Consider the following 27766-nt stretch of genomic DNA (forward strand, 5'->3'; position numbering starts at 1 on the left):
TGTGCTTACAGCCGGCAGTAAATATAGTGGCAACAGGGTGAGGTTTTCCCTGTTTAGATGATGTGAAGATTCAAATCCACGTCATCTTTCCACAGATGCCCCAACCTCGTTCTGCCCAGAACATCAGATGTTCCCCCTGTTGTCAATTGTGCAAAAGCCCTAGAACTTCCAGGCATGGTAGATGGGTACAGAGAGAAAGTATGGTTCCCTCCCTCCCTTTTGAAAAAGTCTGGTTTGATGTATACCCCAGCATAGCAGAGTGTGAGCTCACCTCCCCCCCTCCCCATGGAAAATAATAATAATAATAAGCCTGAACAGACATACTGTTTAATGGAAAGGAGCTCTCCCAGTAGGCTTGATGTAGTTTGATCATCCACAAACACTACGGATGGCTCATTAAGTTAAACATCAGCTCCCTCCAAGTCTGTGGACTTGCTGGTCACACCTACTGTACTTGCCGGGTCTGAGACCAGGATTTCGTCTGGAAATATCTGTGTTCCAAAACACGGGGAAATGGAGAAGCAGTTTCGATTCTGGCAGAGAGAAAAGACAATATCTGTTTTTGGAAAGAGCTTTGGTGTGATGACTGCAAGGCTGCCCTACAGGCTGAGACAGTGCTCTGCAATGAAACAGATATTACAGAAGACCACACCATTCGCCAATACTCTGTGCTCAGGAAAGACTTGGCCATGTAAGATTGCCTTGGTTAATTCGTACCAGTCACGGAACTGGGGAGCATGAAGCAAAATTAATTGCATTATCCTGCACCTTTTAACTTACAAGCAAGTTTCAACATGGTTTAATCCCAGGAAACAACGCATAGGGTTGCAGCCTTACAAAACTAAACAATGGTTCAAAAGATAGTGTGGATGAGGGAAGAGGGAGGTTTGGAGTTTGGAGATATACCATAATCAATGTGTGGATACAGACAACATTTGGAGTTCAAACGCATCAGCAGAAGCTTAAACTGAACACTAAATTATTACTAGAGAACACTTGACTCTTCGATGTAATGACACAGAGTCTCTGACTCTGGAAAAAAAGAAAATTAAGTTGTTTATTAAAGGATAATAATAATAATAATAATAATAATAATAATAATAATAATAATAATAATAATAATAATAATTTATTTCCCAGACACTCTTGGCAGCTTCCAGCAAAATATTAAAATACAATAATTCATCAAATATTAAAAGCTTCCCTAATCAGGGCTGCCTTCAGATGTCTTCTAAAAGTCAGATAGTTGTTTATTTCTTTGACATCTGAGGGTGTTACACAGGGTGGGCACCACTACCAAGAAGGCCCTCTGCCTGGTTCCCTGTAACTTCACTTCTCGCAGGGAGGGAACTGCCAGAAGGCCTGCTGGACTTTAATTTCTCACAATATGTTTCGTTTATATGGTAAGTTGGTCTATAGAACCATATATTTTGATATGATATGTTTGAATCGCATTTGAAAAAGAATTTATATAGTAACATGCAGCCTGTTAGTTGTTGGTGTTGTTATCAGTTTTGCATTTACATGACAAAGGGTTTGGTAGCGTTTTGGATGCTCTTTGTTCTCAGCATAAAAGGCACACACAAGATGAGATTTATTTCTGTTCCCTGCCCTTAGTTTTTAATATATCTATGGGGGGGTGCAGGGTTAGTTAGTTAGTTAGTTAGTTAGTTAGTTAGTTAGTTAGTTTGGTTGTATGTTGCTTTGGGTTGCCTGGGGCAAGATAAAGGAACCAACAAATTTAATAAATAATATAGAAAATAATTCCCAAGGTAAGGATGCAAGAGGAGGAGGAAATGACATCAGCAACCCTAAGAGTGTCCGTCTAGCACCTGAGGGAATGTCAGCACAGGTTAAAAGGCAGTCTAGGAAGCTTGGAGGTGATTCTATCATCTTTTTTTCCATGGAGACATTCAGTAGAATGCAGCCTAAGATACAAGCTAAGTTGCTCCTCAACACTTCAGACCAGGGCCGGTTCAAGGCATTTTGGCACCTCAGGTGAACCACAAAATTCTGCTCCCATGGCCCCCAGGCATACTGGTGGCTGCGAGGCTGTGCTTCTGTGTTTTAGGGGCGTCACAACTTTCTATTGCTCACAACCTATATAAGGCTGGTCATATCCCTGGCCTGCTTTCTTTCTCTGATCCATGCTATCTGATCTCTTCTCATTGATGCTTCATCATTGACTAGAGATATAGGACGTGCCAAGTGACAGCTCGGACTCCAACCCTAATCTAAATTATAATATATATCTCCGTGCTGCCAATAATGCCAAGGTTGCAGGTTCGATCCCCGTATAGGACAGCTGCATATTCCTGCATTGCAGGGAGTTGGACTTAGATGATACACAGGTATAATCAGGTATATAAGGGCCGTGGGTGGTCTAAACCACAGAGCCAAGGGCTTGCCGATCAGAAGGTCGGCGGTTCGAATCCCCGCGACAGGGTGAGCTCCCGTTGCTTGGTCCCAGCTCCTGCCAACCTAGCAGCTCGAAAGCACGTCAAAGTGCAAGTAGATAAATAGGTATCGCTCCAGCGGGAAGGTAAACGGTGTTTCCGTGCGCTGCTCTGGTTCACCAGAAGTGGCTTAGTCATGCTGGCCACATGTCCCGGAAGCTCTACGCCGGCTCCCTCGGCCCATAAATCAAGATGAGTGCCGCAACCCCAGAGTCATCCGCGACTGGACCTAATGGTCAGGGGTCCCTTTACCTTTACCTATAATCAGGTATAATCAGGGACACGGGTGGCACTGTGGTCTAAACCACTGAGCCTCTTGAGGTTGCTGATCAGAAAGTTGACAGTTCGAATCCCCATGATGGGGTGAGCTCCCGTTGCTCTGTCCCAGCTCCTGCCAACCTAGCAGTTCGAAAGCATGCCAGTGCAAATAGATAAATAGGTACCACTGCAGTGGGAAGGTAAACAGCATTTCCGTGCACTCTGGCTTCCGTAATAGTTTCCCGTTGTGCCAGTAGCAGTTAAGTCACGCTGGCCACATGACCTGGAAAGCTGTCTGAGGACAAACGCCGGCTCTCTCGGCTTGAAAGCGAGATGAGCGCCGCAACCCCATAGTCGCCTTTGACTGGACTTAACCATCCAGGGGTCCTTTACCTTTACCTTTTATCCTCAGGGTCCTTTCCAACTTTCCGACAAGTACATTTTCAGCCTGCCTCAAGACCACTACTGTGAAACTGAGTGAGTAAATCTATCTTTACTCATACGAAGACTGTTTTGCATGGTTATTGTTTTAGAGGGGAGGAAAGGGGAAAATACCAGGGAATCCAGTCTGCAGCAAAGCATCCTGGATGACTTACATTAAAAGGCTCAAGCTAGCTTATCAACAGCTCCCTTATATTTGCTGACAAAGGGTTGTACTCTGCTGAACTCACCAATGTAAGGAAAGATAATATCTAAGAAATAGATCCTAGTTTCTTTCTTTCTTCTAATTGGGTTTTATAAACAAGAATGTTGTACAAACAAGTAGTCATACCTCGGGTTGAATGTGCTTCGGGATGAGCACGTTCGAGCTGCGCTCTGCGGCAACCCGGAAGTAACAGAGCACGTCACTTCCAGGTTTCGCCGCTTGCGCATGCGCAGACGCTCAAAATGACGTCACGCGCATGTGCAGAAGCAGCGAAAAGCGATGTGTGCGTGCGCAGGTGTGCCATCGCTAGTTACGTTTGCTTCTAGATGGGAACGGGGCTCCGGAACGGATCCCGTTCACATCTAGAGGTACCACTGTATACCAAGTTTTCTCATGTCTTTTGCATATCACAAAAATAGCATAATAAATGTGGGGGGAAATATCTACAACATATATTTCATTATTAGTGGTCAATGTACAGGTTCTTGGTTCATGAATTGGTTTAAACAGTAGAAAGAAAGAAAGAAAGAAAGAAAGAAAGAAAGAAAGAAAGAAAGAAAGGAAGGAAGGAAGGAAGGAAGGAAGGAAGGAAGGAAGGAAGGAAGGAAGGAGAGGGGGAATGTTGAGTGGGGTGGGGTGGGGTCGGGTGGTTATGCTTCTATTCTCCTACTTAGGGGGGGCGGGTTGTGTCAGCATTACTTGTGGGGGTTCTCTTACTATTCACTTGTTGTATTTCCTTGGTGGTGAGAGAGGTTGAGGGTGGCTTAGGGTGTGGTTGGTTGTCACTGGTTGGCTGTAGTGAGAGCTGTTTTTGTGTGTGAGCGGGGTGTGAGTGTGGAATTTGGAATCGGGTTAGCCAGATTGATTCGTATGCTCCCGGCGGAATCTTGATGTCTCGTCGGGCTGCGTATAGACATCCCCTATAGAACCTGCCCCCGAATCTTTAACGTGAGGTCTAAACTAAAGCCTGCAGCCTATAGTGGCCAGTTCCGTCCTCAAGGTAGGCATTAATGGCCTGTCTCCAGTGGTTTACAGAAGGGATAATGAGAGGCACCTCGATGGGGAGGGAGGATTGGGGCCTGCAGACTTAGCACCAGTGGCGTAGCGTGGGGGGTGCAGGGGGGCCGGCCGCACCGGGCGCAACATCTGGGGGTTAGGGTTAGGGGACGCAAATCCACGGGTTAGGGGGTGCAAATTACTTGCCTTGCCCCGGGTGCTGACAACCCACGCTACGCCACTGCTTAGCACCCAGCAGATACAAAGCAGGGTGCTCAAGTGATGGGGGAAATCTCTCTCTCTCTCTCTCTCTCTCTCTCTCTCTCTCTCTCTCTCTTTCCCATTCACAGTCAACCAAGACATTGCCAACAGACTGCATAAGAAATATGGGCGTAGAAATAGACGGAGACGGAGAGACACCCATGCATTTTCTTTCTTTCTCTCTTCCCCATCCCTGAAGCCCCCCGGGGGGGGGAACGGGGGGGATTCCTCAGCCCCACCCCCACCCCACCCGGTTTCCAAGCGAAGCTGAAATAAAAGAGGCAGAGGGAGCCTTGTGTGTGTTTTTATTATTATTATTATTTCTGATTAAAGAGGAATCCATTTCATCTCTCTGCCTCCTGCCAGGGGCTGAGGTGCCGCCATTGAGGTTAACGGTGCGGAAGAATACAAAAAAATTTCATTGAGGAGGATTATAAAAGTTACTAGCTGGAACATTAACAGAAGAGTAACTTGTAAAAAATGCAATATTACAATATTCACAAGGACGGTAGAGCGTGGTAAAGCTATAAAATTCAACATTAAAATCTTCTACGGCCTAGATAACCTAGTTAACAAACATTGTGCTGGAACTACTTTTTTGCGGGGACATGGCGGCCGCTGCTCCTGCCTGAAGGGTGTGAAGTCCAGGGGCCACCTGGCACGTGGGGAGGAGATCGGGAGAGACGCTCGGCTGTGCGGCTCCCTCCGCGGTGCGGCGCCTGAGGATGGAACGCAGGTCTCTAACTTGGACCAGGGAGGCGCCGGGAGGGTTCCAGATCAAAGGAGGGCGGCGCGGAGTTCTGGAGCATAGGGTCGCGAGGACATTCGGAATCCAGAAAAATCTAGAGTGCTCTGAGGTTCCCCCTGCGGCCGAACACCTCCCTCTCGCCGAAGATCAAACAGATTTTCTTAGCAGCGCCGTAAAGTCTTGCAATTCTGGATTCCGATCCATTGCTTCGCAATTCATCTGGGGCTAAAACCAAGAGCGGCTCTGGAGGAGAGCGGAATTGCTTTCCAAAGCTGCATGAAAGTAGTACATCAATGGGCAGGGAGTTCCGCAGATCTCTCTCGCCTTTCCAGTGTAAAAAGGCCGCAATATGAGAGTTCCTGCTGCACAGCTCCAGAGACTCTTTGTTAAAAGAGAAAAGGAAAGAAATTGTGTTAGAAATCCCCACCTTGCTCCATCGTAGAGAGGGGCGCGCGCCTCTCATCACAGCGACGTGGAGGGAACGCGCACAACCCGCAGGTGCCCCCAAGGTAGCGTGAAATTGTGGGGATCAGGGGTGTCAACTTGAATAAAATATTGGGACCGTAGGTCACGCCCAGCCCCTCATAATCGACCACAAGACGCAACGCGCACGCTATTTGAATGAAAATGCCCGTCAATTTTGGGGCGGCAGGTCCCCTCAAATATTTTGTAGGGGGGCGAAGGACCTCAGCACATAGGAATTGGCTCCTACGGTGGAGAGGTGACTGGGACGCTACTGGGAAGTTTCCATCACCAGCCCCACTCATTTCCTTTTCCCTTGGCCTAGAGAGGATGCATACGGCAAGTTACAAGAGACAACCCTACACACTGCTGTTTTCTGCATGTTCTCCTCGTTCACTTGGAATTTTTTTTTTTTTAAGTACAGTTTCCCGGCCTGGGGTGACTTGGGGAGCTAAAGGAGATGGGCCTGGAGGGGAGGAGAAACCTGGTTCCAACAGGGAGGGGGTCATGTTGTGGGGAGGGGATGGGAAAGGCCATTAAGTCAGATCGCTCACAATATATCAGCTTCTGTTGCTTTAGCAACAGATGCCGGCTTTGAACCTGCGCAGAATCCTCCTTCAGGAGAGTCCAAAATTGGGTTCCAGCCGAACGCTGGCAAGACTAGAGAATGGTGTGTGTTTTGTGCATTGTACGAAGTAAGTCAGAGAAGTCAGCGAGCCGTCTTCTCTTGGAAACGTGAAAAATGGGTGGGGTGCGCAGAGATCCGATGCTGGCGTGCGGACTTCTGCTTTCCAGGGCCTGCCCAAGAAGAAAGCAGACGCGATTTGCGCGCATCTTAATGAGCTCGCGTTTGCACGGGTATATAGTCCCGTTCACACGTTCACATTTCCCCTACACTGGATGATGGAACCGTGGAGTTTCCTTTCTGGACCCACACGCGTTGGTTGGCTGCGAGGCTCATCAGGGAAGCTCTCGAAGGAGCCTGCAGCGCGTGTCTGTTTCACCGGGAGTAGGCAACGTGTGGACTCCAGTTGTCCTGCCATTGACGCGGGTTGATGTCGCTGCCTCTAAGATTCACCGCATTTGGTGCCCCTTTGTGGCTAAATGGGTGGGTTCAAAGTAGCGCACTTGGCGCTCTCCCAAGCACTGCCAGTCAAAGTCGGAGTAGCAAACTGAGGTCCCAGGACGCCTCGGCTATGGGGATAGCGACAGAGAACTCTTCCAGCGCAGATGAGCACGGTCTAGCTACATGTGTGTCGACATGGGATGGCAAAGAAGATGTGTGTATTCTGGATTGACTGTCAAGTCATTCCAAAGTGGAAAACTAAGACAAATATGTGATGTGCAATTCTACCGTCCCTTCCTTCGAGAGAGGGACTTGCCTGGTCGGTGTATGCTATTCTTAAACTCTCTCCAAAAATCCAGTCTGCTCAACTGTTATTCACACACACACACTCGGGGGATAATAACTTAGCAACACCATCCATTGTCCAGCTTCACTTTCAATGGATGATCCCCTTGTTGCAGGGGGAGTGGGGGCCGTGGAGAGAGACCTTGCTTAGTCCGAGCCTGCAAATTTGTGGCAAGCAGCCTTCTTTTATCCCCCCGATTCCTCGCAGAAAATGCTGGGATGTGAAAACTGTATAATTTGTTGCAGATCTACGGGTGTTGTACCTTCCCATTCCAAGTCGCCCAAATAAGAAGGTGATTGGAGACGGGAGATGGGAGAGGACTTTGCCTTCAGTTCCCAGGATTTACTACTGCGCATGGGCTTAGAGGGGGGGAATATTGGCCAGCACTAAACGGTTACTTGAAAGTAAGCTACGTTGGCACCTGGGAAATGGTTCCGAAAACAATAAGCTGGGACTTAGTGCCTCGAATTCAGGCATGCAGCGTACCAGCCTGACCGCCTATAACCTTTGCGTCAGAGGAAACCTACTTATCTTGCGAAATGTGGCTGCCTCTTTGTGTGTATGTGTGACGGGGGGGGCGCGGAGGGAGAGAGAAATCTATTTTTTCCATACTATTATTTCCGTGTCCTCCTCTTCTTCATCTTCATCTTCCGTTTCTGTATCAGGAATCAGGAAAGGGGTTAAGGAAGAGAGGAGGAGGGTGGAAGAGACAGAGAGAGAGAGAGAGAGAGAGAGGGAGAGAGAATCTCTTTTAGCTGCTCCGAAGTGCGATTCAGTTCCCCAGGGAGTTGGCAGACAGTTTGTGGAGACGTTACTCCAGATTTTCAGACTATGATAAATATGATAATTTGTATAAAATTTGAATGGGTTCTTGTTTTCAGGGAGAATGCCTCCGATGATGAATGTTCCTGATTTTCAGATAGATGGCTGATAAAAAGTGTATTGAATTGTTGAAAGCGATTTTAATTTTAATTCTCTACCTGCAGATGTCTAATAATAATAATGTCTCCTAATAAAATAGGAAGGTGTCAGTTTAAGCAGCGGTATCGCGCTTGACTTCCCCCTTCCTGTCCCCACACTGTGACAACATTAACCTCTTCTTATAAAAAAAGCACATAAAATTATTATAATTACAGAGTTATTAATTTTAAAAAGAGGGTTAGCAGGATTTTTATGATTATTAATAGAGCTCACACATCTTACCCCTGGAAGTAAATCCCGAGCGCTAAGACTGTTATTGGATCGGAATCGCCTCTGGAGCTTCAGTTTGGACATTTGAAACAAAAAGGAAACGGGGAGGGCGCAGATTAAGCCGTAACTTTCCCCCCTCCCTTGAACTTATTTAAAAGCCACGGGTTTTAGAGGGTGCCGCCATAGGATGGGAAACGTTCACACGCCTCCGAATTCTTAAAAATACCTATCTGACGCAGGAGTGGGGGGGGGAGAGGGGACTTCAGTTGGGGGGGGACCCATTCAGCAACACAAATCTGCCCCGGGGGCAGTGGCGTAGCGTGGGGGGTGCAGGGGGGGGCGGCCGCACCGGGCGCAACATCTGGGGGTTAGGGTTAGGGGGCGCAAATCCACGGGTTAGGGGGCGCGAATTACTTGCCTTGCCCCGGGTGCTGACAACCCACGCTACGCCACTGCCCGGGGGAAGCGAACTGGGACTTCTCTCTACACTGCCTTCCGCTGCCTATTTAACACCCCTGATTTGGGGGGGAGGCTCGCCGTTGTGCCTTTCAGACCACCACTGACCACACGGCGGGCGAAGCCAAACCGGCCGACTAGTAGCGCTTCAAGCTTGGCTGCGAATTGACCTCGGGTTATGTCCAACTCATCCGAAGCATAAACCGGTTTGCATCCAGGTTGACAAAGCACTGGGGTGGGAGGAGTGGGGACTCAGTCCTTTTTATTTCCCTCGCCCGCACCGCGACTGAACGAGGCCAACACGAATCCACGCGCACAGGTGCGCGCGCGCACAGGGTGTCGAGCGAAACCTCGCCCGGCCTTCATCCTTTTGCAACCGCGCGCTAAGCTCGCTGACTCGGAAGCCAAGTGTTTCCTGGGTGCTGTAAGACTTAACTTCCTCGCAAGCGGCCCTTAGGCTCGGAGCCTTCGGAGAATCGACGTGGGGTCGCCAAATTAATACTTGGCTGTGAAGGAAACAGTCTTCAAAAGGAAACGGGCGGGGGACTCTGGGGCTGCGAGGAGAAAGTCGTTCTGGATTTGCAACCAACTTTAGGGGAAGAGGCCGGGGCTGGGGAATCGTGGACTCCGAGTTCTTGTGCGCCAAACCACTAGGCGCTGTGCAAACGTCTGAAAAGACAAGGCAGGTCAGAGAGGGAAGCGATGGGAATTAGACGGTAAAGAGGGTCGATCGGGAAAGTACAGACAGAGAGGGAAGACAGGGCCTTCCCAAGAAGTCTGAAGGAACCTGCCCGAACTGCTTCAGTCTGTCGGACAGCAAAGAGTCTTTGTGGGTTGGCTGTGGCCCGACCGCTTGGGAACTAGAGTCAGTTTTGGTCGGTGAAAGGTCAGGAAAGCTTGAAAAGAAGATGAGCCGCGGTGCAACTTCCACCAGGGCAAAAGCCGAGCAAGAAAAGACGGCGCTCGGCGGTTTTCACGCAAAAAAAAGCAAGCGAGTGGGTGGCTCACCTCTGCTCACCAGAGGGCATATTAGGGTGGATGGAGGGCGCATTGCACGCCTGCCCAGAACAACTGCTAAATAGCCATAGAGGCTGACTAGTATGCAAAAAGGCGATCGTGTGATGTTTGTGTGTGTGTCTCTGCTTTTTAGGCAGGTACCAAACCTGAATGAAGACATATGGCGTGGAATCCCAACCGCCTGATCTTAAAGGCATTGGGCTAACACCTACTCTTTGGGGACGCACATACTCCGAGTATACAAGCCTAAAATCGGACCTGATCTTGACTCTCTTAACGCCTTTGCTTCCTATGTTCAGCCAGAGGCCTAAATGTATGGGGGATATGGCCTTTTGCAGGTTGACAGGCGTCTGCAGCACGTCCAGGCGTTGAAATAAGAAGGGGGACTTTGGCACGGATTGTTTTTAATCCCCTTTTCTGCTATAGAGTCAGTCTCTGAGATTACAGGATTGTCCGAGGCTTTGCTGAGCGTGCAGCCAGTTTTGGCCACAGACACGAAGTCGGACCACCCCCATTTGTTGCACACGCAAAAAGGAAGGAAACGGGGGCTGGGACCAAAGGGGTTTTCCGGGCCCTTTCCTCGCATTTTCTTGGAGAGAGAGGTTCCTAGCGTTTTCAGAATGGGTTGGAAGGAGGAATGGGTAACCCATCTCTTACATGAACGTACCGGCGTAGTGGAGCAGCGCTTGGCCCCTTTGCAAATAATAATAATAATAATAGAGTGCGGGTGTTTTTCGGACTAGAGAGTTGGAGAGGAGGAGCCCGCCGCCCCGCTCCGATTCTTCCAAGAAATAGGGCGAACCTTAGCCTCCAAGAACTCTCCTCCCACAGCCCTGGAACATTCACTTTTCAATTCCGGGAGGGGCGCGTGGTTAGGTTCCCTGGGCGAGCCTGACGCTTTTCAACTGGCTCGGAGAGTTTAAAAGGATCCGGAAGCGGTTTAGGCTTCCTCCACCCCCTCCTCCTCTCCAGCTCCCCGGCCTGGATTCCACAACTAATCCTCTCTTGCCCGCAAAGGTTTGAGCCGGACTTTGGCGAGCCGCCCGCGGGTCAGACAGTTCCTTCCAGCTCTCCTCTCTCTCGGAGGAGGGATGCGAGGCACCGCGCCTCCTGTCCTTGAGGACTCAGTTTCCTCGCTTGCAAATCGACCGAACGGATCCGCTGCGTCCTTGCGCACAAAGTCTGCGCACTTATTCGGGGGAAAGTCCTGTTGAACTTCGTGAGAGACAGACTCGCACAAGAAATTGTTAAGAGGGGCGGGGAGCTCGGTTGCCAACACATCCTGTTACCAGCCCCCGAGTCATCGTCATCATGTGGGGCTGGGCTGGGGGGTGAGGAAGCGGATTTTGACCCGACCAAAAAAATCTCAGGACAACAGCAGCAAAGAGAGCGGCGGGGAAGCAGAATCAATATTTATGCACACAATGGGTGGCAGTCACCTAAATTTTACTCAGAGTTGACCCACTGAAATTAATGAACTTTGCTAATTTAGGTCCACTAGTTTCAGTGAGAGTACTCCCAGTGAAGTCACTCAATATTTCTTTTTTCTGTCAAACTTTAGCAGTTCTTCCAAGGTGGGCACCTGCTTCAAATAACATCTTGGAGATTTTCAAACTGCACTAAAACTGCAGCTGGCCTCTCCTGCCTTTGCCAGGAAACAGAAGGGTCTTTTATAATCCTGGCGAATGCAGCAAACAGTTCTGATCCCCCACGGATTTCAAGGGCAGGAGCCGCTGGACTTTCAGATGGATTTCGGCCTGATCTACTTTAACCCAGGAAAGCCACCCAAAGACACAGTGAGAGAGACTTTCAGGGAGAGCCACCCTGTCCCTTTATGCTGGGATAGGAACCAGTCGAAAAGCAGATCAACCCTTTAATTTAGGCCAGGGTTAGAGAGGTACGCGTTTTCAAGGCCAGGCCCTGAACTATATAAAAAAAAGCAAGAAGGAAGATCGTGCCATTTGAGTGTGTACAAAATAATTTCCTCCCGCTGGTGCGTAATGCCGCCGCGTCCCCGTCCAATACAGAAATCTGGGATTGAAAAGGGAAGGATTTGCGAGGATAAATAAGAGCAAATGAACCCCCAGCAATTCTCCGTTTAGAAATGAAGGGAAACTAAACTAAGTTTATTTGTGCCCGGCTGCCAGCAGAAGCCCAGGAGGAGAAGGGAGAGAAAGGGGAGGCGCTATCTCCTTGGAAGAGAGATTTGGGGCGCGGAGTGAGCACGGGCATTCTGGATCGTGTCCCGGGGGCAGATCTCGGCTGGGCGGTTGGGGGGGGGGCGAAATCCCTGGTCCGTTTTCCTGTTCTCACATCCAGACAGAAAGTGAACGAGAAGTGGAGGGAGGGATGGGGGTTCGCCTGCCGCCTCCTCGCTGGCTCTAGGGAAAACAACCCGACGGCGCTTCGTCTCTGCGAGATCTGCTTTCAGGCTGAAGTGGCCCTATGGGAGAAGAGAGTGAGATGCAGAAGCCCAGCAGGGAAAAGATAAGAGCCGCTAGGAGGGAGGTGGCTTCTGTCCCCGTAACCTCCGCAGGTCAGAACCTAAGCAGGACTTCTGAAAGGGCTGAGCGATATCAAAACATACGTAGTGGTGATGGGAAAATAATATTAGCAATAATAAGACGAGCTCTGCCCATATAATATATACGGTAGTCATAGGTGCCAACTTGAATAAAATATTGGAGAGGACAGGTAATTACGCCCCGCGTAATTGTTCACAAGACACGGCCCACGCACACCATTTGAATGAACTTGGGGGCAGCCCCCCAAAAAACCATTTTAGTGGGTGGGGGCACGGGCCTAGCCAGGGGGTGCAGAGGGCAGCTCCCCCCCCATCAAGTAGGTAAACAAAAATACTGTACAGTGGTAGCTCGGGTTAAGAACTTAATTCGTTCCGGAGTTCCGTTCTTAACCTGAAACTGTTCTTAACCTGAAGCACCACTTTAGCTAATGGGGCCTCCCGCTGCTGCCGCGCCGCCGGAACACGATTTCTGTTCTCAACCTGAAACAAAGTTCTTAACCCGAGGTACTATTTCTGGGTTAGCGGAGTCTGTAACCTGAAGCGTCTGTAACCCGAGGTACCACGGTACTTAACTAACTGACCAATTGCGTCGCAGATAACTCAGTTCCTCCCCCTAACATAAAGCCTGCCCCCCCCAAAAAAATACTAGCTACATCCGTAGGTGGGGGCCACAGGGACCTCGACCACTAGGAGGAGACTCTTATAATGGCAGTGGTGGAAGTAGTAATACGACCCCTGCCCACTTCGACTACTAGGAAGCCCCCTCCCTATGCGAGAGGAGAACCACCTCAGTCCCGGAGAAGTAGCGAAAGGCCAAAGCGGGAGAAGTCGGAGACCTGACTGGCTGATAGGAAACACAGCTCTGCGAGACTGTGGTGGTGCGTGGAAAAATCACGCACGGACCCTACGGCACCTCGGGGACCACGCGAGCAGATCGTGGGAGAAGCTCTGGCACCTCAGTCCGGGTGATGGGCGCCCACATTTTGTGGAAGCACCCAGAGCCAGTGTCACCACGCGAGGGTGAGGGAATTGCCAGGATAATTTGTATCTGGAGGCTGAAGTTTTGAATCTGCAGCCCAGTTCACCCGGAATAGTCGAGTTTAAAGTTCTTTAGAGTTTCTCCTGAAGGCTTCTCGGCGCGTTCCTTCTACCCCTAAGCACACCTCAAGGTCTTTCATAGGCTAATATCTATTCCCCACATATTGAGGGTCTGATTGTAGGTGAGGGAAGGAGTCTATTCCGCACTGTGGACTCTGAAATGGGAGCAGGGAACAGGGGCAGAGAGTGCGGTTCTTGTTGGAATTGATATTAGAGTTTTTTTCAAGAGGGAACGGTGTAAACGCTTGTGCGCGCAGCAGGTATATATGACAGAAGCTGCTCGTTGCCAATCGAATAAACGGATAGAGGCCAACGATTCTCAGTTCTCTTGCTCCTGCTGAACACTCTGTGCCATAAGTCCACATAAACATATTTAGGGAAGTCACAGTGGTGCTAACACAATTCCAGTTCCAATACACACCCAGAACTGTTCTAAGCTGCTTTCACTTTTACACAGCTTTGCTGCCATCCTGAGGTGCTCTGTCCTTTTTTTTAGAAGTTCAGAAAGTTGAAAACCTAGAGAAGAGTTGGATTTGAGTTAAATGTTAAATCTAAAATTGAGACGGATAAGTTTTAACTTGAATTCAAGGATTCCACGTTTACAACCTGCCCGGGCATTGAGACTGCAACTGGCAAAAGTCAGGTCCCTTTTCGTGGTGGGCCCCTAGACTATGGAGCGCTCTGCTTTCCGGGGCGCAGATGACCGCTATGTTGCAGATTTTCGAATAGTTTAAAAAATACACCACCTTTTAAAGTATTAAATTAAAACGCGCCTTCTTCTTGTCCAATTGGTCTTTTAAATGATTGCTACTGTTGCTGCCTTTTTCAGATTTGGTTTTTTGTGTGTGCATACACACACAAACACACACACACACACACACACACAAACTTGTGGTGCTTTTATGATATTGTGAAGCACCTTGAGTGAGCCATGCCCCCCAAGAAATAGCATATTTGATGTATCATAGTATTTTAATATTCTTTTGGAAGCCGCCCAGAGTGGCTGGGGAAACCCAGCCAGATGGGCGGGGTATAAATAATAAATTATTATTATTATTATTATTATTATTATTATTATTATTATTATTATTATTATATCAATAAAGATACAATCACATAAAACGTGTTTGATTGGGTATGTTAATCTGAGAAGAGCATTGTTGGGGGGGGTTGTCTTTATTATGTGTTTTGTGTTTTTATATTGTGTTTTTATGTTGTAACCTCCCTGAGACTTGCGGACATAGGGTGTCATACAAATAATAAAAATAAAAATAATAGTTTTGACAACGCCACAGGTTTACTGAGTTCCAGTAAGGTTCAGTTAAGATTTACTCCAAAGTAAGTGTGCCGAGAATTACGGTAATCATTGGCAGATTAAGACTGCAGTCCCAAGTAAGTTAAGTCCCGTTGGACTCGGTGGGATTTACTATTAAGGAGGAGACATGTTCAGGATTGCAAGGCTCATAAATCCTTTTCAATGCCGATTGCCTGGAATGGTCTTTTAATTTGACTGACCATTTCTCTCCTGTAGAGAAAATTTATTTGGGGGAAACCGCCTGCGTTGTGCAGGAAGGCAGTAAGAAAGGCGGCTGCCAGAACGGGAGCCCCTTTCCCGGGGAGAGGGGAGGCAGCTCCGATTTGTCACCCACCACAACTCAGTCCCTCCAGAGCCTTCCTAGCCAAGTCAAGGGTCTCCCTTGAAGGGTCAGCTGGTTTTCTGCCCACCGACCCCTCTTAAAATCTGCTGTTACCAGTGACCTGTCGCGCAAGGTTCTCCTAAGGACCGTGAAGCGCTCTTGTCTTCTTCACACTATAAATTCTGTGGAAGAACAAGAATAGTGGTGATTTTTCAAGTCCCGGTGGCGATGCGAAGAAAGAAACAAGAACGGGAAATGGAACCGAAGCCTTTATCTCTCTCCCTTTTGGCAACCCACGAGCCCTCTGGTTTTCTCATTCGTGGTTACAGACTTGCGCTTTTAAAAAGTTTGGTTAATGTTTGTTAAGTTGCCGTCGTCATCTTCCTGCCTGCTGTCGAGCAAGCCCCTTCTCTCTCTCTCTCTCTCTCTCTCTCTCTCTCTCTCTCTCTCTCCGTTTCCTTTCTGGTCAACCGGACCATCTGCCAAACCCACGGCTCTCTCCGACTCTGGCATCCAGAGAGCACCCGCCAGTCGGGTAATCGAGGCAGGCGCCTTAAAAGGCGGGCTTTGAATTCAAGTTGCTCAGGATGCAACTCTCGCCCTTTCTTGCTTGCTTCTCTGTTTTATTTAGTGAAATATAAACACTTTAATAAACTCCCTAAAGAATACCAGCTTTCCTTTTTCCACTCCCGCGGATTAAGAATCGGGCTTGAGGCTACAGCCCTCTGCGCACTTGGCCTGGGGGCAAGTCCCACAAAACGGGGCAGGGGGTCTTACTCCCCAATAAACGGGTAAAGGATGGGGCTAGCTATGCTTGCCCTGTCTCCCGACGACTGGCCAAGAAAGCGCTCCTCCCTCCCTCTCCAAACCCGAGGAGAAAGTTGTGGAGCGACTCTGGGTGGCGGACAGGTGAGCTGGGGGGTTGGCCAACCGATATCGGCTACCATGTGCAGTCAATGTTGTGGCGGATAGGCTCGCGCGCGCACCCAGGTGGGGTTCACACGTGCTCACAAATGCAGCTAAGCTCGTGTCTTGAGCGCCACTTCTGAACACACGTTTAGATCGCGGCGGCTCAGGAAGGGAAGAAGGAAGACCAGGGAGCGCTGGAAATTGACGCAGTTCTCAAATGTGCGGGAACCAGATCATCACCATAGAATTGTTAAATTGGAAGAGATCCTGAGGATCACCTAGTCCAACCCCCTGCAGTGCAGGATCCTTGAGGTTTTCCTTCCCCGCCTGGTCCCGAAACCGGATCATGACTACTTATTAAGATCATGCTTAACTTTATTAGCTCCGCGCTGGCTCTTGTTCAGAGTTTTCATTTAAGCGAAACTCTCAAAAACCGACCAAAATTTTGAAAACGGCAAATGCGACCGGATAAGAATAAGATATAAAGCAGCGCTAAAAAGCAGACAGCTCACTCAGACCCGAATTCAACGGATTTATATATATATATTAACCACGGGATAATCAAATGCGCGGAAAAGGAGATTTTGGAGACAGGGCGCCACCGCGGAAAAGACCCTCTCGCCCAGTACCTCCCCACTGAACCGAGAAGGCGGGCTCCAGGCGGAGAGGTGCAAAGCGCGGGCAGGCGCGCAGGTGCGCAGGCGTGTGAGACAATTTAAGTATACTGTACTGTAGTCCGATTTCCCAGGGCGTTTCAAACCTTCCATCCCTCAGTATATCTACATCACTTTCTCCGAGTGCTACTCTAACTACGCTAGAGAGCGAGCCTGGATGTGGCCACTCACAACCATTCCACTCCGCCTGTTAGCCCCACCCTTGATGATCCGGTTTTTCACCGAGATGGCGAGAAAAGCGGTTCTCAACTAATCCTGACTCCTCCAGGAGGTTCTCTAATCCGCCTCGGGGGAGCGCTCGAGGCCTCCCTCCAACAAAGGGGGCTAGTAGCCCAAGCACTCCCGGTCCTGGCCCGTTATTGGGTTGTCTGACTGAGGCTGGCCCGCGCGCGTGGACCCCAAGCGCCTCCTTTCCACTCCGGCCTAAATGGTTTGCGGATCGGGCTAGCAGGCTTGTTGCTCCGACTTCACTTCGCCCCCTCCGCGCACCCTCTCCATGTTTACCTCCCGGCATTACCCGGTGGGACAGTACCCCCGTCCAACCACACCTCGCGCAATAGTCCCCTTTTCGGGACTTGTGGGTTACAAGTTGGAAATCGACCCGGATTCCTCCAGAAAGAGGAAAAAGACGGGGGTGTCTATGGCGGATCAAACCCCATTTTTTTAAAGGAGTGACGATGCCTGCTCACCTTTTCATTCCCCGCCCCCCTTCTCTCGCGTTCCTCATTTCCCTGGGAACTTTTCTCCTCCGGAGTTAACTATTAACCGAGGCACAACGGGCAATTTTCTTGGGAATGTGAGCTATTTCCTTTACACTGCAGATAGATGGGGCGAGTGATTAATAGCAGATATATATTTCAAAGAGATCGCCGATGTTTTATGTTGAGCAGAGGGGGCGGGGAGAGATGCCTCGCAAGAGGTCCCCGGAGAGATGCGTCTGTGCAAAAACGCGCAGGAAACCAACCCCAAATGACATTCTGCGTCTATATCTATCTTATCCATATGTTTTTAAAAGTTTAAACATTTCAATTAAGAGGAGTAATTTTCTACTTCGTCGTTGCAGTTGAAATTACAGGAGTGTCGTCTGCATGAGGGGTGGGAACGGGGTTAGTTCTTATTTGTATAAGGAAGAGGAATATTGGCTGTCCTGGAAGTCTCCAGGAAGTTTGATGGTTTCTCCTGCGCTCACACCCGACGCCAGGCGCTTTTTATTCCATTTCCCGAAGCAGGGGCGCTCCTTTGCCTGCTTGACAATGAAGGGGTGCGCACTACCTAGTGCTTATAGGATCCGGAACAGGCACTGCCTGAAACGCAGAAGGAGCGGGATGTGAGCCAGCAAAATAACCCACCTCTTTCGAGGTGCTTTGTTCCTGCAGCCGGCGCAGGGTTAATTCCAAGCGGCGACTCTGAACTAGGGATGGCGCTGCGTTTGCGCTACTCACTGAGCTTGGCAAACCAGCCACCCAAGCCGCGCAGCGCTCCCCCGACCTTGGTTTTCTGGGAGAATCCAAGTTCTCCAAAGGGGCCGATCCACAACAGAGTTGCGCAGACCGAGGTCGGAGCTCGAGAAATCCTGCTGAAAACCAAGACGGCTGAAATGAATCGAGTTGTGGATCGGGTTCAGAACCGCGCAGGTCGATCCTAAGCGAGCCCCGCTTGGTTGAACTGGGTTGCGGGGGTATTTCCTCGCCACTTCAGAGTAAGACTGCATAGGCTGTAGGGTGGCGCAGATGTTGGAGAGGTTGTCCTTCTTAGGATGGGACGCAAAGCCTCCCCAACCTCTTTCCACGAATCCCATCGTGGTGGTGCCCTACACGTCATCTGCTTCTCCTCTTTCAGTCTTTTTTTTTGGGGGGGGGTGTCCTCTATTTCAGTTTCTAGCCTTCCTTTCTTCCCCCCCCCCCTTGCCTCTTTCTTTCTGTTTCCCTCTGCGCCCTTTCTCCCCCCCCCCTTCCTCTTTCCTTCGACCCACTCCTTCTTTTTTGCGCCCCCCCCCAAGACCACGACGGTGGCATATGAAGTTCTAAGTCTAACTGGCTGGTGTCAGGCAGTTCTCTTTCTCTCTCTCTCCCTCTCTCCCTCTAACTCCTAGGCAGCCTGGCGTGACGGATTAAACATCAACTAGTTAAATAAAAATTAATATCAAATGCTTCCTAACTTCTAATGTCATGTTGTTTATAACTAATGAACTGATTAGGGGATAAACACATCAGGAAGACGTTTCTGCTCCTCTGCTCTTCGCCAGAGACAGCAGCTTCGAGAGGCAGCGCTCCCCCCACCAACCCACCCACCCACCCAATTGTCCCTGCCAGAGTTCTTTCTCCCCACATATAAAACGCCAGCGAGAGTGGCAGATGGGGAGGGGGACAAGCTGCAGTGGCGGGGTGTGTGTGCTCCGAGGTGGGCTTGGGCGCTTAGCTGTGGACTCCAAGGACCTCTCTCTGGGAGGAAGGGGGTGGTGTTTATATTGCCAATCTTCTCCCTGGCAGAGATGCGCCCACAGACTGGGGGGGGGGGGGGAGAGAGAACCAGGGGAGAAGATCACCACTGTCAGGAGGCCAACTCATGCCTGCGCTTGTTTGAAAGTTCCTTTGGCGATGGGTCACTCAACAAACGGACATTCCTACAATTATTAACAAAGCGGTTCGGCTATATTCCACGTTTGCGTCCCGTCTCCCCACTCGATGCAAATGCCCCCCCCCCAACTTGGCTTGTTGGTGGATGGTGGCACTGGAGGTGTCTTTTCGACCTCTTTCCCTTCGGTGTCCCCCCACCTCCTCGCGCTCCCCCACCCCAAATTTGGGGCCCTGGTCCCCACCCCACCCCTCTTTCCCAGGAGCTCCTCGTAGTTCCGGAAAGAAACCCCCCAGGCTTTTAAAACACTGTTTGTCCAGCCCGGCGTCGGTTTTGACAAGACCATAATAACAGGGGAAGCATTTTAAAACCAATTTAGCAAATGCAGAAATGTAATTTTAATGAAGAATCGATGAGCGAATGGTTCATTTTTCCTAGGGTACCTTGTTGGAGTTGAGAGACTTTCAATCAATGGGGGGCGGGGAGGCGGAGGGGGGAAAGGCGAGGAAGAATGGGCTCCCAGGCGCATCTGCTGCCGCCGCGCCGCGCCTGCTCTGGCAATCCTGAACTGGGGAAGGAAGAGACAGGATTTGTCCAACAAACAAGCTTCGGAGCGCCGGTGAAGCTGACCGGCCATGAGACCGCAAGGAGGGAGGGTCTCAGGGGCTCCAAGGGGGACACGCCATGGGCGTAGCCAGGCTTTTTGTCAGGCGGGGCAGGCCTTTTGTTTGGGGGGGTACAGAACCTCAGCTAGCTATGTATATCTATGGATTTTTATTGATTTGCGGGGGGGGGGCAGTGCAGCTGCCCCTACCCCCCTTGGCTACGCCCGTGGGCCACACTCTCTCCTTAGCGAGATTCCGAAGTACATAGGAGCCAACGCCTAGAGGCCGAGGGGTCTTCCGACCCCCCCCCATAAAATCTTTGAGGGGGAGTCTGCGCTCCTCCTCCGCCCCAAGTTGATGGGCATTGCCATTCAAATGGTGCGCGTGCACCGCGTCATGTGGTCGAGGGGCTTACCTGCCCCCCATATTTTATTCAAGCTGGCACCACTGCCGACGGGGGTGGGGAACCCGAGTTCAAGATCTCGTCTGAATCCGACCTAGATTTATCTTGGCGTTTCGGATGAGGGAGGAGATTTTAGATGGCTGACTGTGGTTGCCAGCTCATTGGGAGCAATGGGTCTATAGGCGAGTCAGGGCAAGGCTCTAGCTGCCGTGTCCCACCCCCATACCATACCGTCCTTAAAGTGGTTCTTGGGATCTTTAAACAATGGCAGCCGGCTCCCTGCCTCTCCGCGGCCGACAAAGTGAGTTGGCGTGTTACTCTCTGGAGCTGGGCCTCACCACCCGCGGCGGCATAGCGGACTGATGGTGCCCACCAAAACCCTTCGACTTGAGAGGCATTTTGGCAGCGATCCTCGGCCAGAAGAGCGCTCTCTCGCCACCATCCTGCAGGTAGCTGCTGGACCACGGAGGGGAAGGCCTTGATTACCCAAGGTTGGGTTTCTGTTGGCAGTGGCGTAGCGTGGGTTGTCAGCACCCGGGGCAAGGCAAGTAATTTGCGCCCCCTAACCCGTGGATTTGCGCCCCCTAACCAGTGGATTTGCGCACCCTAACCCTAACCCCCAGATGTTGCGCCCGGTGCGGCTGGCCCCCCTGCACCCCCCACGCTACGCCACTGTCTGTTGGGTTCTCCCTCCTTGGAGGTTTTCCAATCAGAAGCTGGATAACAGGGTTTCTTTGCGCGCGGGGAGAGGGGGGGTGAGAAGGACACGAAGGGCAGTTCTCCAACTCTGGATTTCCTGAACGGAGCAGGAGGGTTGGGCTGGATGACCCATAGGGCTCCCATCCCCCACTCCTCCCCAATGATCCTAAGGGATATCTGGGGAGGCTATCCAAAGGGGGTGCCTGGTAGCCAGACGCTCTTTGAAGGCAGCCCTGTATCGGGAAGTTTGTAATGTTTTATTATGTTTTTATATGTGATGGAATCCAGGTGGGCCTAATAATAATAATAATAGGCAGGGTAGGGAAATGAGGTTCCCATCGCCAAGCTTCAGCAACGACCCTCTGGGGGTCCCAGGCACTCTGTACATGCCCTCGCCCCTCTCCACTTGCGACCGGGCCCCGAGGGCTAGCGCAGAGGAGCGCCTCTTGTCATCTTAAGAACGCGAGACAAAGTGGGCTTGTGCTGGCAATTTTTCTCCCCTTCTTTTTTCAAGCTAGCTGAGGATCTGTGGAGCGGCATCTCCTTCTCCCAAGGTTTATTTATTTATTTTTTTAATTCCCCGGGAAGGGGGGTTGAGTAGAGGAGCCCCTCTCCCTCCCCCTCTCTTTCGTTCTTCCTCTCCTTCCCTCCCTTTCTCGTTCTCTCGTTATCTAAACCGTTTAGCTTTGGGTGGTTGCTCCCAGATCTCCAAAGTGGGGCTGGGGGCTGGGGGGGGGGGTTAGCCGGCAAGACGGCCCAGCGAAGCGCTCGGCAGAGGAGCAGCGAACGCGAAAAGGCCGCGGCCGATCTGCTGGGCTGAGCCAAGCGGCCCAGGCAGGGAGACGCACCATTAGGCAAGGCAGGCATGGCTCACAGCTCCGGCGGGAGAGCAGGTAAAGGCAAGAGGGGGTGGGGGAAAGAGGCGGTTGGCTAGGGCCCCTGGGCCCCGCTGAATATTCACAAGGCAGGCAGGCAGGCAGGCAGAGATCTTTCCCCACCCCACCAGCACCCCGGTGTCAGCAGCAGGTGAAGGGAAACCCCCCCCCATCAGATATAGAGAGACTAGCTTGGCTCCAGGGAGCCTACAGGTGTGCGGCGAGCCGCGTCTGAAATCTGGTACTGCGGAGCCTTCCCTTCGGCGGCCCCCGAGTGCAATCAGGACTTTTACCCAATGAAACGGTCCTTTGGAAACTTCCGCATCCCTGGTTGGTTCCCTGGGCGCCGCTCTTCTCCAATTAACCCTTTTTTCACGACTTCCCTCCCAGCTGAAATTGGCGTGCGCTCCGTTTGAAAGGAAGGAATGAAGTTTTGGTGTCAAATGGGGAAATTTAAGCCAGCGTCGAAGGTTTTGGATTTGGGGCCAAACTGGCCCCACTCTTGCTGTGGTCGCCTCGCCTGTGCGCGGGGTCTGCCAAACAGCAAACTACAAACTAATTTATGGAGCTCTCCTGCTGTTAATGTCCCGCGCAGGTACTTTCGCCCCCTCCGTTGTGGATCTAGCTGTCCCGGGAGCGCAGGGCGTCCCCTTAAGAGTGAGGGTGGCGGTGGGGCTAAGTGAGTAGAGCTTTGGAAACTGAGGAGCTCACCCTATAGCTGCCACGTGTACACCCGGATTAAATCTTTGAAGAGCTTTCTGTGCCTTGGGGATGGGTTGAGGGTTCACAAACCGATCTCCAAATGTTGCTTCAGTCTGATCCCTGCCTGGGCTCACAATCTGGGCTCCTGGTCCCGCAATCGCTGACACAGAGAGGCTTCAAGACTTATTGACTAATTATGAGTGAGGTGGGGGGGCAGGAGTCTCTGCTGCTGGGCCGTTGAAGTCCTGGCTGGACTCAACAGAACCAACCCAACTGAGTCTTTTAAAAGAAAACAAACCAGGTCTATTTTCGCTAGTTATTCTAACGAAGTTTCTCTAAATCTAGGAAGCACTTCTATAGAGAGAGATTCTGTAAACATATCCGGCAATATAAGGAAGATGAAATGCATCCAATTAAAACATGCAATATGCGTTAGGGAATCTATAACTGATGGCATGTGAGTTTGCGAAGGAGGCGATTTGTAGGGGAACCTCAAAATGAATGAACTTTTCTGGTTCGATGCGGGCCTTAGGATGCATGATCACTGATCAAATAAAGTCAGGAACACATCAAACACTTAATACGCGTTAAGTGTACTGCTGTGTATTAATCGTGTGTTTCACACCTGCCACATAGGAGAGAAGGCCCAGCCAATTTTCCAGTCTCCCACGCAATGATTCTCGGTAGAAAATCCCTCTTCTCCCTTCCCTCCCCCCGTTCGAAGTCCCCTCTGTTCCATTTCCCTTCTGTGTCTCTAAAAGATCTGCCCAAGTCCCTTTGCATCTGAGGTTTAAATAGGAAGATCAATAGAAAACAGTTGTAATGATCTAATTAATTATAGCAAAATTAAAAGCGAGTAGAAAATCAATCTCTGATGGTGTTGAAGATGGAATTAAATTGATAGTCCATCTGTTCACCTCCTAGACCGTATAAATTTGCAACCCAAGGACGGAGCTAATGGGATCAGGCTGCTCGAAATCTCCTCCTATCTCTCTCTCTCTCCCCCCCCCCCCAGCCCCCGTTCTTACTCCTTCCTGAAGTTCAAACTTGCAGAATCAGAGCCTGCCACAACTTCTCCGCCAGACAGTTGCAAAATTAAACACAATATGAGGCCGTTCTGGGGCAGAGTCAAAGCAACAAGCAACAACAGCAGTGTGAAACTGGGAAACACTGGTGCAAACTGGGATTCTATCTCTCTCTCCTACCCTCCCTCTTCCTTCCGGTTTATCCAGATAGGCCACTTCGTATCCTATTATTGGCCACAACTCCCTCTTCCCAAATTCCTAAACAACCACGTTGGTTCTAATGTTCCACCGGATCCTAAGCCCGCTGTTTTCGTATGCCACTTTGAGGGTAATCGATGGTGTTTGAACCAGCATGTAGCGGGTGGGTTGTGAGGCCTCGATATCCCCTTCCACACTACACAGCGGAGCTGCCTTTTAAAAAAGAGTGGCAGAATTAATCACAGTAATGAATTTGCACACTTGCTCGGAAGTAAAGCCCACGGAAGGGGATGGGGACTTCCGTTCGGGATCAGGCTGCGAAGCCATGCAATTCCGTACTGGTTGCACACACAGAAATCTGCCTAAATCCGAATATCGGCTTAATTAATGGGCCAAGTACCACCCAGGGAGGGGAGGTGGCGGAGGAACCCTAACAAATTGGCCTAAAACAATGGCACATCTAGGCAATCTCGAGGTGCGCGCGCGTGCAAACACGTGTATTCCCTTTACACACTCTCTTTGGAAATGGCATTCTCTATTCCACCCGAAGGCAGGGATTCCGTCCTTCCCAAGGCCGACCGCCCCCTCCCACGGATTTTAGCTAGACCTTCTCCCAAGAGGGGTCGCAGACTTTAGGGAAGGGGTGGTCAGGTGGTCACCGACTGCCCGCCCGCCCTCCGGATCCCCCTCTCACCCCACCCACCCCTAATACCTACCCTTCTTCCGGGGAGAGGCTTCCTCCATCAACCGAGTCGGCCCGGTAGGCCTTTTCGCCGTCCTTCCTCTCCCTTCCCGCAGCTAGAGCACCATCCGTTTTCCTAGGCTTTGTTTTGTTTCTCACGAACCAGGACTGAGAGCTAGGAAGAGAGAGAGACAGAAATCCCTCCTGTCGCCCCGCTGGTCCCTTTAAGAAAGCAGCCGGGCGAGGACTCTGGCTTGGGTAGCTTTGCTAAATCAGAACCCAAAAAAACAGCAAATCGCAACAGCAACCTTTGCAGCTTGCTAGTTCTCTTCTTCCTCGCTTTAACCCCCAACCCAACCCACCGCGCCGCTTCCCACCTCTCCAAACTCCCTGCAATTTGCCCTAGAAAGCATGGCAAGGAGGCAAAGACTGACGTCTGGGGAACTCCCCCCCCCCACTCCGGCTCCTTTAGGGATGAAAAATGGAATATTTTTTTGTATTGGGGGGGGGGAGCTGCAGAGCGCAGTGAAATTAACCGAACAGAAACTCTGCTTCTTCCCCCGGATTTGGGGACGAACAGAAGTGCCGCGTAAGCCTTCGCGTAAAAACGCTAGCCCCGGTGGGTTTTGCGGGGCCTTCCCGGTCCTGCGGTGTGCGTGTGTGGCGGGGGATGTCCGCGGTCCCCTGTGCGGAGACAGCAGAGGCAAGAAGGAACGCGACTCCACGGTGTGGAAAAAGCAGACTTTGCTGGAGCTCTTGAACTGGAGCCTCTGTCCTCTCCCCTTTTAAAAATCCTGCCCGTTTTAGAAGTGGGGTAAACGAGATTTGCAACCCTCAAAGCCGTGATTGCTCTGTTGGTTCCCTTCGATCTTTAGCGCAATGTTACCATTATCACCTAGGCCCAGAAGAAAACTCCTACATATACTGCTATATATATATTTATTATATGTATGTATATATTAAAATACCTCTTCCTTTGTCCTTTTGTGAACCCCACACAGAGACACACGTGCGCGCGAAGAGGGCAGGCAGGCGCCCCGGAGCTCTGCTAATCCGTTTTATTAACTAATATATTCAAAAGCATGGCTTGGCCTATCGCGAAAGGCTATTGCAGCCCTTCTTGTCGGTTGGGGCTTTTGCCTGGTCGGGCAAAAGGTGAGCTGTCGTGGGCCGCTCGGTCGCTCCCCCTCCACCCATCCCTCCGCCTGTGAAATACACGCACATTTTGACTGGATTATGCACTGAAAGTTAGAGCAGCGCCAGGACTCCTGAAATTAGAATCCATTCGGGACTTTTCTCCGCTTCCTCCCCACGAACTACCGCCGCCTTACCTGAAAATGTACGCGAAGGATTAGCGCAGGTGCCACGGGCTGCTTCTGAGCAGAAGAAGACGCGCGATCTTCTGAAAAGTTGGAGAAGTTTGTTGGTCTGGTGGGCAGAGAGAAATCGTTGGAGGTTTACGTATTCTCTCTCTCTCCCTCTGTCTCTAAGGGAAAAATGAGTCCAAAATTAACTAACCACCTCAGCAGCATCCAAGGGCGGCTATATTGAGAAAAGTTTGCAGAGAGGAAATCCTGAACTTCGCCGCCGCCGAGTGGAAAGGGCTGCAGCGAAATCCATTAGGTCAGGATCACACGCAGAGGAAAGACTGGCCAGCGGTGGGTTAGGGAGAGGCGTCTTTGCAAACCTCAGGGTCGGAGAAATCGGGGAGGCAGCTTGGGTGGGCCGGGGAGAGAGGCGATGCTGGAAAGCCCCGGCCAGGCCGCAGTTCAAAGACTGGGGAGCCCCTTTTGCTCCTGCCTCTCTGGCCCCTTCGTTGCAGCATGGACCTCCCCCACGAGCCCATCCTTTTCCCAGCCGGTGCCGGCTGAACGTGGAGCGGAGGAACCCGAGTGTCTCCTCCCTTCCCTGCGTCCCGCAAGGCTCCCTTTCCTCCCTGCTGCTCACCTGGGGCTCCCTTCGCATCGCTTTGGGCTGGGGTCTTTTGGGGCTGTTTGCTCGGAACAACGAAAGGGGCTCTTTCTCTCTAAGAAGGTTTGGCTGCTCAGCTTTTGGAACCGTTCACAATTCTCATATGCCCTATTTAATGTTGCCCTTAAATGTTCAGTTTCTCCTCTCCTCCCCCCCTTTCTTTTTACACCATTTCAATTATTGTCATTATTAATTTTGATCTTGGATTTAGATCTGCTCCTCCAGCCAAAAGCTTCCCGAAGCGGCTATACTTTTATTGGACTATGGTCTCAGATAACTTTAAAATCCTACATTTGTTTAATTGCACAGAGAGGTTCTTTGGGTTTGTGTGTGTGGTTTTCTCCCTGGTCGTTCGTTCGTTCGCCTCGTTCTCCTCTCCCTTTCCCCCTCCCCCTCCCCTTAATTTGTCCCTTTCGGGGACTCTCGTTCAATAATTCCCCTCACCCTTCCTCCTGCCGATCCCTGCGTACGCGCGCACACGCACGCACACACACGCACACACCATTAGCAATTCCTGCCAAAGTCGAGTGACTTGGACCGACGCACTTTTTAATTAGACTTCAGATTTGAGGATTACCTGCTTTCAGATTTTACAAAGAAGTATTAAACGGTGAGGGAAAGAAGGGAACAGCAACAACACCCCTTTCCCCCTCCCCTTATAGGAAAAAGATGGAAACTGTTCTCTTGCAAACGAAGAAACTTTCCCTGGTATTCGCCCTCCCAAGGCCCTGGCTGAGGCTGACTCCCCACCTGAAAGCGGAAGGTTTAGGGTCAGAGACGGGGAGCGAGCCGCTGCCCCTTTTGGGGGTTTTTTATCTCCCTTCTCCCTCCAGACAAACTCAGCATTAAATCGCTATCCTCCTGGTTACCAAGGGATGATGAGAGGCCACATTTCCAAATTCTGGGTGGCATAGTGGCGTCCACACATAGATTGTCGCGTGGAGGTTAACTTTGTCTCGCCATCGTTTTGTTTCCCGGGAGAGAAAGCGCCTTTATTCAGCAAACAGAAATTGCTAAAAGTAACGATGCGCCGTTTGAAGTATTCGTAAGTTATTCAGATAATATACATAGGCAATAACACTTAAAAAATAATGTCACAGTCATGGAAAGAACACCAGAAAAATTAATAACAACATCGCAGGTGCCTTTATTCTATCGACAGAAATAATTTCATGCGGGAACTGGCCAGTAACATAGAAACAATGGCCGTAACTTGGAAATATAGAATATAGAATATATGGATATATAGAGAATATATATATATATGTATATGTATATAGAAAGAGA

At 50.5% G+C, this 27766-nt stretch overlaps 1 protein-coding gene and 1 long non-coding RNA gene across 4 annotated transcripts in view; one reads left to right on the forward strand and one right to left on the reverse strand.

Moving 5' to 3' along the window:
- Nucleotides 1-5605: 5605 nt before the first annotated feature.
- On the reverse strand, nt 5606-26629 carry LOC310706750. Of its 2 annotated transcripts, none has more exons than XR_014526144.1 (3): nt 25840-26629; nt 24543-24683; nt 5606-5746 (listed from the first exon to the last, which is right to left on the reverse strand). It is a non-coding gene; the product is annotated as an uncharacterized lncRNA (long non-coding RNA). The 2 variants fall into 2 exon arrangements; XR_014526145.1 differs by lacking the exon at nt 5606-5746 and adding an exon at nt 12090-12346.
- Nucleotides 21800-27766, forward strand: part of PAX2 (paired box 2) — a 155424-nt gene continuing 149457 nt past the window's right edge. For both annotated transcript variants that reach the window (XM_083502735.1, XM_083502729.1), the window contains exon 1: nt 21800-21919. In XM_083502735.1, the coding sequence (XP_083358861.1) occupies nt 21892-21919 (28 nt within the window). In that variant the 5' untranslated portion in view covers nt 21800-21891. The remainder of the gene's footprint in view (nt 21920-27766) is intronic.

Source organism: Podarcis liolepis, assembly GCF_965112155.1.
Source record: "Podarcis liolepis genome assembly, chromosome: 5".
Classification (NCBI taxonomy): Eukaryota; Metazoa; Chordata; class Lepidosauria; order Squamata; family Lacertidae; genus Podarcis; species Podarcis liolepis.